The sequence below is a fragment of the Anneissia japonica genome, unplaced genomic scaffold, assembly GCF_011630105.1.
Source record: "Anneissia japonica isolate Jap-2015-1 unplaced genomic scaffold, ASM1163010v1 scaffold284683_len11141_cov196, whole genome shotgun sequence".
NCBI classification, from domain to species: domain Eukaryota; kingdom Metazoa; phylum Echinodermata; class Crinoidea; order Comatulida; family Comatulidae; genus Anneissia; species Anneissia japonica.
Window position 1 is genome coordinate 1 of NW_022754600.1, and position 11,132 is coordinate 11,132.

Consider the following 11,132-nt stretch of genomic DNA (forward strand, 5'->3'; position numbering starts at 1 on the left):
CCAACAATAACATAAAGCGCCACTGATAATTACTTCGGTTTTTTAAATGGCGCTATATAAGTTCCTACCTTATTATTATTATTATTAATGTCACAAGTACAATCTAACACTCTCACACTATGACCTCTGATAATACCAAACTGGAATTGAAATTACCTTAACTAAACCTCTTTGGAACAGCATTTCAACTACTTCTTTTAATATTGGCAGGACACCACTGTGATGAACTGCTATTCCTCTCTTTAGCAGCTCACTCATGTGCAGAACCTGAAAAACAGGTATTTCATCAATACAAGCAGTAATTGCATTTTTTAGCCAAACACACAAAGAAAATTACAACAGTCATTGACTAGTATTTTTCACTAGTATGTATGAGTATGTTATTGACAAGAATAATTATGTTGATTCTGAAGATGATGATGACAAGTATGATGAGAAAAACGATGGCGACACGGGAGAATGTGGTAACAACAATAGCGAGGAAAATAAATTTGGAATTCTGCCTTGCCATTTTCCAGGTTCCATCATCTATCCATTGAGAATTGAATTGAATCGAATTGAATTATACTGTATATTATTCACAACTCCAAAAGCTGCATTACCCTTTTTGTTCCATAAGCAATAATTAAAAATCCATCTGAGCATGCTCAGTAGCTCAACAGCACAACTAACCTGTGGAAGTCTCCTATCAGAGCCTTTCAATCGACTGATACATTTTTGTAAAAATATTTGGATTTGGCTTTTTTCACTGCTCGTTGTTAGGTCGACAGCAGTCAGAGTTGACGAATTCTCATCGCATTTCTTCTTGGAAAACGTAAACACAACAACTGGTAGCTGGGATTTCTTCCGAAGCATTTCAACAAGAGATAAATATACATTCTTGTCCTTCAGAAACAGGAACAAAAAAAAAGAATGTATTTACATCACATGATGAAAATAAACTATGATAGCTGATGATGATGCTGATGATTATGATGATGATGATATTGGTGATGATGATGATGATGATAATAATGATGATGATAATAATGTTGATAATGATGAAGATGATCATAATGATCATAATGATGACGATGTGATCTGTTTCGTTATGTAAATGAAAAAGGCGGAATACAAAAAAAAACGACCTGTTATCTCTCGTTTGAGACTTGACTCAAAGCTGCAATGCGCAGTGTGGGGACATTGTCCCCACACTGAGGCTTTCCTATTAAATTTACAAAGCCAAACATAGTAATAATTATTATCAGGCCAAAATAAAAATATACAATTTGTTGTGATCACTCTGATGATGTGGTCATTGGGTTGAAAGTAATGATGCAACCATATAGTATTTATTGTTAAATCACTTACATTCTTTGAGAATCCACCCCTTGCACCTTTAGTTCCAAAGCTCTGTGATGACTTGCTCTCTCTATCCTTCTTAGCATTCAATGCTTTCTTGTAACTACAGATAAACATTTTAAAATTTCAACATAATGTCAGGTAAGGCTTTACCAGCTACTGGTACCCATGTAAACCAGTACTACCTGTTTATGGTTGGATGGTTGGCGACGAAACCGGCTCACCCACCTGGGGCAACTATGGTGAGGAATGTGTGTGGACCCCGGCAGGATTAAAAATAAGACCTGTTAAAGCACGGATGAGTTTATGGAGGAACCAATGGGCATCCACCCTTTCCCCTAGGGTGATGGTTTAATGGTATGCCAGGGCAGGCTCACTGTAAAAAAAAACGCTCCAATAGCAAAATGATAACACAAACAAAGCAAGGGCAGCAATCAGCCTGAAGGTTGCCGTGGACCTCACCTGCCCATGACAAAAAGGAAGGTGCAAGCTCTCGACAAAGGATGTGAGGACCTGTTCTTACTTACGACAGTCCACATGTCACTATGGCGTGAAAGTCAGTAATCCTTGTAAGAAGGAAAATGCTGACTAAAATAAATGATGATGATGATAACAATTTTAATTACCTGTATTACATAATAAAAAATTTGCTCAGATTATTTCTTATCTCTTTTAGCAGTGCAATAAATAACATTTCTCTATTCCTGTTTAATATAATCAGCTTTTTTTACATCTAAGGGGTATTTTCCTTGTGTTTTTAGCTTGCATTGTGCTTACCCGATTGTATCCATCTTGTTATTTTTGTCGACAATCAAAAAAAGTTGATCACTAGTTTTATTACTGTTGCCTGTGTATAAAAAATGTTCCAGCGGTACGGGACGTTTCAAAGTACTAATCACATATATGTATTTCTGTTTCGTCCTCCTAGGGAAAAAAAAGCCATAAAAAAATGAATTGATCTTCAGTTTTAATTACTAAGTACTGTATTAAGAGCTCAGTAAATGAAAAGCCATGTTTCAATGGGTTTATATAGCGCTTTATACAAATTTTAAAACCACTCCAGGGGTGGACTAGCTCATCCAGTAAATTGCTTCTCCCCTAAGGGTCACTTCATGTTTGAGGGAATCATTTGACTATGTCAAATAAATAGAAAATAGTCACTAGCAAACATGTGTATTTTAAATTACTTATAATTGTTACTTACCCAATCCAATTAGCGAATTCCATTGTGTTTGGTATTGTAGCACTGAGTAGGATAACATTAACAGTACTGGGCAACATAATCAGCACCTCTTCCCATACAACTCCTCTCTTCAAAAAATTATTTTTAAAATGTTATCAAAAAACTGTGTACATTTGTGCAGGGAACAGTGAAATTACACTGTTCCCTGATTTGTGTCAAATTATGGAGATGTAAAATATAATTTATCAATAATAATTGTCTGTTTGTTGAATACTATAAATGGCTGATTTGTTTTTCTCACCTCTGCATCACTGATGTAATGAACTTCATCAAATATGACCCATTCCAAGTCCCTTATGGTGTCTGATCCATTGTACAACATAGACCTGCATTAGTAAGTTTCCATAATGAATACTGGAACATCTTATTTTTTATATCTTTTAATATTTGAGGCTTGCCATTCCGAAAACCAATGTACTGTCACTAGAATGTGGTGGTACTGTATACTTTATTACAGTATGTTTACTCATAACTTTGGCAATAGTAGATTCCAATAAAAGACCTATCATGTTAAAGATCTTAATGTAGAGAGTATAAATATATTAAAAAGTTAATTTTCTTGTTTTTACTTACTGATGCTGGTTTGGCATGGCATGCCTCATTGTGAAGATGACAAGATAATAATGATAACAGGGCTCGATTTAGTACTAGCCCGGCGTACAATGTCTAGTAAAAACCGCTCCGGGCTAGCCTATTTACTCCTCATGTTGCCCGGTTGTCTAGTGGAGAATTAGCAAGAAAAACATTTTCTTTTAAAAAAAAAAAAGGCGGAACTTTCGAGACAATCCCTGCACAGGAGGTACCGCAGCCCAGGGAGTACACTCTAGCTAGCTTTCAGCTTTCCACATGCGTGAGTGTTTAATTATTAAGATGATCCCCAAGTCATTCACCAACTAGGATGGCATGTTATCTTTCTCTCAATAGAAGATCGTTTGATCGTTCAATCTGGTTAATTTAGGTAGTTAGAACATTTAATTTAATGTACTACCTTATATTCATATTGTTTTCTCATAATGATGTTTTTTAAATGTTCAACTTTTAATAATAAGTACTACAATGCTATAGGTAGGCTAGGCTAGCCTAGGCCCTAGGTCTTGCTTAGGCCTAGGTAGCCTAGCCTAGCCTAGGTAGCCTAAGCAAGATTTATTGCCATTGGGGTTGAGTGACTTGAGACCTAAAAATTTAACAGATGCATTGGTTTGATTGATTTCTGGGCCCTTTGTTAAATATTAAAAAGCCAAAGTTATAACCAGGGAGATGTAAAACATGCTCATCTGTCCCCGTTATAACCAGAGTCGATTTTGCAGCATGGTGATTTTTTTTATTTATTTATTCAACAATATTTTGAGAGGGTAGCTCAAACAGCAATGCTACAGAAATTATGAAATTGCAAATCAACCTTCAAATTTAATTGTCGCTAACAAATATTTTGAAACAAAATTTTTTCCTGTCTGTGGGCAAGTAAAATATTCTGTGGGCTAGTAAAATCGCTAGTAAACTAGCCCAGTGGGCTAGTTACCAAAAAAAGTTAGGGCAAGCCCTGGATAATAATGATGATGATGATGATGATGATGATGATGACACCAATGACGGCTGTGGCAGCAGTGGCATCAACAGCATGAATTTTTTTTTTTTCAATTTTCAATATTAAAGTATTATTCAACCTGAGGATCTCTGTGGTCATTATGAGACAGGCTGCTTTATCATTCAGCTGGACATCACCAGTCAACAGTCCAACATCTTCAAATGTGTTTTTAAAATCCCGATACTTCTGATTGGATAATGCCTTGATAGGAGATGTATACACAGTTCTGATAGTAATAAACAAGAAAGTAAGTCAAAGGCATTTTATAATTCATGATATTTTCTCTCATAAAATAAGATGTTAGACAACAAACAGAATTTTTTCCTGTACAAATTTTAGCTAACATAGCAAATAAGTCAATCTAAATTACCTACAGTAACACATAAGACAAGTGCCCAAAAGTTAAATGAAATCAAATAGTTAAAAATATTAAGAAAATTAAGGAATAATGATTACTTTAATTAATCTTGAATGAGAATATCTGCTAGCTATCATGAGGCTGTCTCACCAACAAGTCAAGCTAAGATGATTATTTTATCGGTGTGCTAATTTGACTTACTTTGTTCCGTGTTTCAAAGACAGAGCAATGGCATACTCTGCTACGACTGTCTTGCCAGCTGAAGTGTGAGCTGCCACAAACACGCTCTCATGGTTTTCCAGACGAAGGACTGCTTGCTTCTGGAACACATCCAACTCGAATGGCCACTAAAAACATTAAAAAAACAAATCAACAGAGTTTGCCATAGACAAGGCATTCCTTAGCCAAAGTTGGAACACTAAATTCTTTATTTTTCAATTAGAAGATGGATTCTACAGCTGGCTGCAGTAAAATGACTACCAAACAACTGTAATCTCAGAGTTGTGCCATGACATATTACTTCTGAATCCTAAAGAATCAATGAATGATGTCTTCTCTAAAGACTCATAATTTTACCTGATAGGCCATGTTTGGAATCTTCTTGTAGAAATCATCAACTGGAGCAGACACATCCACCTTTATGGCCCACTCTGTTTTAGGAGGTTCCACTGTTATATTCTCCTGAGGCCTGGATATTTCATCAGCCTATGAATCAAAATTGTGCTATCACTTTATTGTTTCTTGGCAGGCAAAGTGGCCTGGCACTTTGCAGCAATAATCTACCATAGGTGAACATAACTGGAAACTGTTGATCTTAGGACCAATAGCATATTGGAAGTGATTTGCTGATAAAATGTAGAAATGAGTAAACAAATTAGCATATTCATTTGCATACCTGTTGAAGGACATCTAACAAATCAGCATCTCCAGCATCAGCTCCTGTGACTGCAATACCCTGAGAAACACCAGTGATATCATCATTAGCAGTATAAATAAATACATAAACTAGAGCAGTCACTACATAGTGTGCTTACCTCCACCTTTTGCCTGAATACTTAAATATGCAGGCTGTGTAATAATCATGAGAGTTAGTTCAAGGGGAAAAATTGAATTTCTGTGATCTTGGCATTGTCCTTTGACCTTTTCTACCAAAAAGTAAATCATCTCTGTCTTTAAATATTATGTACAATTCCATTAAATATAATGATGATCCATTCTTTAGTTTGTGCATAATCTTGCTAACAGACAGGCAGGCAAATTGGCCTACTGACAGACAGACAGAGGTGAATACATAACCTCCTTAGCGGAAGTAATAATATTCTTGAGTGTAGAAAGACAAATGCAATTTTGCAACAGATGATTAATCTTACTTCATTATTTACAGTTTCATTGTCACTTTCTTCCTCATTTCCAAGGTCAAACTCCTCATCATCTAAGGTCATAAGGTCAGCAAGTTTCAGGGTTTCAGGAGCTGGTTTATTGTCAGCTCCATCTGTGAAGTTCATACCCTTCTCGAAACCAGGAGGAATTGTCAATAGATCTGCAAAAAAATTTAATAATTTTTTTTAATTTTTTTAATATTTAAATTTTGTTCTCTTATGTAAGTTAGACTCCAATACTTTGTGTTTTTTTTATTGCATTTTTACAAGAGTACAAAACTACACATATAAATTAATGTAAAGAGAATTTTAATATTGGTGTAGCTATAAAGCCAAGCTCTATGCAACTTTGGTTTTTCTATAGTTGTCTTGTTCAGTTACTGCTAAGGTGGTAGTAAGAATACTGAATAACAGACACTAACCATCATCAAAACTGACTTGGATAGATTCTGTGATGGCCTCGATAGACGGCTCATCAAGACCTCCAGGCCAGAATGGCTTGTTTGTTGAGTGACCGCGTACAGCATCCGCCAGTGGACCAGGCTGCCTGAGCATGGATAGTGAGTTTTGAGCAGTGAATCCTGTGTTTTCTAGTGGCACCTTCAAAAGAAAAAGAAAGCATTTGAATAATAAATTGTCAAAGATAGACTGCCAAAAAAATTTAATTACATACCGTACATTGAATACCTTATTTAAAAAGATCAAATAAGAAACAGATCAAGAACTTTTTGTTGATTTATAGACATTTCAAATTCATAAGAGTCTAGACAAAAGAATACAGTCAACAGTTTATATAACTGTCTATTAAAAATTGCTAATTGTCAAAAATCATTTTAAAAAATCATGTTGAAATCAACTTGCTAATTTTGCAATAACATACAAATTATTAACTTGTGTATAGAAATTATTACATTTAAAAAATGTATACGATGATTTTTAAATTGGATAATTATAATAAAAATAATAAAAAACTTCCAGTGACCGGAAGTGTTTCTATCATTTTTTGCTGTAAACTGACGGGTAGACACTTTTTTAAATACACTATGTTGAAGTTGATAACTTTTAAGTTACTTCAAAATGGGCAAGTTAATTTCAAAAAATATTTTTTGGGGTATTTATCATGGGACAATACATCTTTAATTAATGGGGAAATATTTTTCTCATGTAAATGTTTAGTTCATTCTTAATTTTCTTAGTTAGGCAACTCAAATTAATATATTAATGCTTGCAGTACACCACTTAGATAGTTCTGAAAAGAACTGTTGTTGTTGGTTGAGAATATCTCAATGTTTCGATTGAGTTGCTCTCATCGTCTTTAGAAGAATAGTATCTGCTAAAGAATTATACCAGATATTATTCTCCTGAATTCCCAACCAACAACAACAGTTCTATTCAGAACTATCTATGTGGTGTACTGCAAGTATTAATATATATTATTACTTTGCCAAGCAATATTTCAATTCAAATTTGCAATTACATTTTTCAGTATACACCATTTTTGCAAAATTTGAAATGAAAATTTCCAATAACCTAGCAACTAGCACTGGGGGACTTGCAGAGGCCTAGCATTTGGCTCTACATACTTACCATCATGGATTAAATCAATGATAAACTAAATTACCTACGAGTACAAATATTTAAAAAAAGGAAAAAACATGAAATGGTTACATTAAAAACAAGTACATATACAGTAATTACAGTAATTAGCAAGATCTTATCTGTTGTTTACTGCTGCTATAGCAAAGGTCTAGCAGCGCTATCCGCTGCGCAGCGCTCTATTTGTAGCTAGCCAGCTGCTCAGACTAGGCCGCTGGAAGTCCCTCAGTGAGTTTTGAGACGTTGTCGGCACTGTTTCAAAATAGATCCCATGAAACAGTGTATATGACTTCTAAGAAACTGTATTTTTTCTGTATAGTCTGCTTACCTCTTTGAAGCCTAGTAGTTCTCCTGTTGTCTGGTTTCTTTGAACTTGTAATGTGGACTGTAGAGGGCATGCTCCAATGTTAAATAAACTTTCAACATTCTTTTCTCTTCCCCAAAACCTGAAGAATAATAATAAATGATAATTAATCTGTTTTATTAAACAAATAAATTTACATTTTATTTTCATTTTTATAGCTTTAAAAAGAATTATAAATACTTTAAATGTAAAAAACTTGTGTAACCTGAAACAAGCAAATTCATCTTACTTCTGAGCCCGTTCCACTGCATGGATCGGTAGTCGTTCAGGAGTTTGAAGATACTCAGCTAATTGAGACTCTAAGCATTTAAGAATAGGAGGAGGTCCTACAGGCAACTGGAAGAGGATAATGCATTGTATAACAAAACATTCTTAATAATAATAACAAGATAATGCATTGTAAAACAAAACATTCTTAATAATAATAAGACAATGCATTGTATAACAAAACATTCTTATTATAGATTGAGTTCTTATACTACTACTGACATTAAAATGAGTACATATATACGAACACTTTACATAGGCCATACTATAAAAAGGGTAAACAATATACTATCAACATTATACTACTGGGATCTAGAGTGAAATTAGAAGCTTATTTTTTAAGGCTGTGTAATTCTGTATTTAAAAAAATACACATTGCACTGGCTGATCTGGGGGATGGGGTTCAGGGGGTTCGGACGAATCCCCCTCTGTGAAGAAACATAAAAAATACTACTGTTTCTTTGGCTTACAAAAGCCATGCTAACTTACCTAGGCATAGCTTGATCAGAAAAACAAGGCTTCCTTCAATTAACCTGTTTTTGGTTTGATGTCATAAACATAATTTTTGTACAAAAGTGTGTAATATTCATGTCTATCGGTTTATCGATCCATGGAAAAAAGAATAAGTAGGCCTATATCCAACTACTCAACTACTTTTTTTTTTTTTTTTTTTTTCTGAAATAGGACTACTTACTGTAATATGAATGAGATAAAATTACCTGACCATTTTTAAGAGGGGGAAACCTAGAATTTTGAAGAATTTAAAAGTCATAAAAAACCCCTCAGAAGTCGGGAAAGCTCATTTCCGACCATCTATAATCCCGGAGGAGGGCCCACGGACTAACCTTTCTTTTGCAAGGTTTCTGGAAACATTTTGAACCCCCCTCCTTCAAATCCTGGATCCGCCCCTGCATTTACTGCTTAATTCTGCTAGCGGAAAGAGGAAGAAAGAATGTGAATGAGGGTAATGTGGAAAACTGGAAAAAGATGACAGGGAATGTAAAGAACAGTACTGTACAAAAATAATGGTAAAATTCGTAATGATACTCACTGTTGTTAGTGTGGGCAGGAAGTCATCTTTCTTAGCTTGAACAGCTTGGATGTTATTAGCCAATCCGCACTGTACCAGCCTAAATTTCATCATCTCATTATCGCTAATATCTAAAGAATATACATGATTCATTAATACTTTGTGCTTGAAACCAGTAAATTGCAAATCTCTCTTCTACCTCCTAAATTGTGACAATCTAGAAAGAACCCCTTAAATTTTGCAGTGTCAAGACGACAAGGTAAGTAAACTGTGTGCCCTGGTCTGTCGTATGTATTGTAATGGCATGCCTTTTGGGTAGCTCTTGTGCATGTATAATTTAAATTATGCATTCCAACTTGGAACACCCACATATCGAAAATGCATGGTGTGATAATACCATGCGATGGAGGAATTAGTGGTGGTGATGCAAGTCAAATACAAATACTAAATAAATAGGAGGATAGAAAAATGTGCATGAGTAAATATATAAACAAATATGCTAGTGGCTAAATTGTGTGCCTCAGACGTGTCCTACCTGACAAATTATTAGGTCTAAGCCCTAGTAGTAGACCAACAGTACATTACCAAAAACGTCTTCACCGAGCCTAGGCTCTAGGCCCTACTAGAATTCTTATACAGAAAGTGTTGTGACAAATTATTATTTATACGAACTTCTATGTTGTCCTGTGCGTAAGTAAGAGGCCTAGTTAGGCTATAGTCGCTTACAGAATATTTTTGGAGCCAAACAAAGGCGATGTTGTACCCTTAGCTAAGGCGCTACGCAATTTTAGTCAAGCAAATGTTGTAATATAATAATTATTTATTGTCTTGTTATAAACTTCAAACACGCATTAATTGACAGATAGATAGGCCTAGGCCTAGGTCCCTATTTACTATCAAATGACAAAAAATTTTCTTAATATTTATATTTATTTTTTTCAATTGCCTGTTAATTATGCAATCACCACTCTGTCTGTAGAATAAGCGTTGTGTTCATTCATGCAAAGGGACCCAAATGGAATCCCATATTTATTATTAAGCGGCTCTTCTCGCAACTCTCTCTATATAGGAACTCTAGGCCCTACACCCTAGCTGTCCTGTTCACACGAGCCTCAGGGGTGGGCATAATTTATGCATGGCAAGCAGGCAGGTCTTGGGTTAGCCTAGGCCTAAGCCTAGGGCCTACGCATATGCTAGGCCTAGGCCTACATTGAAAAGACATCCAACAAATCGCCTTCGGTGTATTTACCTGCTACCTGCAAATCCTTTGCCTCATCTACTTGTGTAGCCATAATAAATCGGATTCAGGACTCACTTATCTTTCTTCTAGGCTCGGGTCCTGAGCATAGGCCGCTTCGTTTCGGTCGCGGTTTATTTCGAACAAATATATGGCGCGCCTAAGGAGTTGCGAAAACGAAAAATTTAATATGCCTAGGTCCTATATATTTTAGTTCGTGAATCGGTTTATCATAGGCCAAAGTATTATTGTTTTGCTATCTTTCCACTAACAAAATATCTTCCTACTATATTCTCTTTCTTCCATTTACGGTGATATATTCATGATTGCAACATGATCTTGTAATTGAAACAATGGAATTTAGTATGTGCTTCATGCTATTCTTTTTGTTGCGTTTTCATATAAATTTCATAAATGGTCAATAAAACGTATCTTTGATTTTAATTGAATTGAATATTGTTACCATCTGAAATTTATTTCATAATTTAGTTAAAACAATAATCATTCAATATTTAAACTGATCTTTTTATACAATAAATATATTTATTTTTCTTGCGGCTTCCAGAGTTTGGATAAAACATACAAAGAGAATTGAAGGAAACACGAAGAAATAAACGAATAATACACACATTATCATTCTTCACTTGAAATATACTCCTGCGCAGTTCATAAATATGAATATATATTTATATATGATTTTATCATATTGGATATACCTAGAAACCAATATAT

General features: G+C 34.8%; 1 protein-coding gene across 1 annotated transcript; it reads right to left on the bottom strand.

The window, feature by feature from the left end:
- Window positions 1–136: 136 nt before the first annotated feature.
- LOC117123211 (helicase SKI2W-like) lies at window positions 137–10,537 on the bottom strand (the record flags this gene model as incomplete). Its single annotated transcript, XM_033269063.1, has 16 exons — window positions 10,413–10,537; window positions 9,185–9,294; window positions 8,096–8,202; window positions 7,831–7,948; window positions 6,329–6,506; window positions 5,898–6,067; window positions 5,423–5,482; window positions 5,104–5,232; window positions 4,729–4,874; window positions 4,249–4,395; window positions 2,826–2,910; window positions 2,546–2,652; window positions 2,119–2,265; window positions 1,351–1,444; window positions 673–885; window positions 137–267 (listed from the first exon to the last, which is right to left on the bottom strand). Coding segments are annotated over exons 1-16 (1,985 nt in total), but the record flags the coding sequence as incomplete, so codon positions are not given.
- Between the last annotated feature and the right edge of the window lie 595 nt (window positions 10,538–11,132).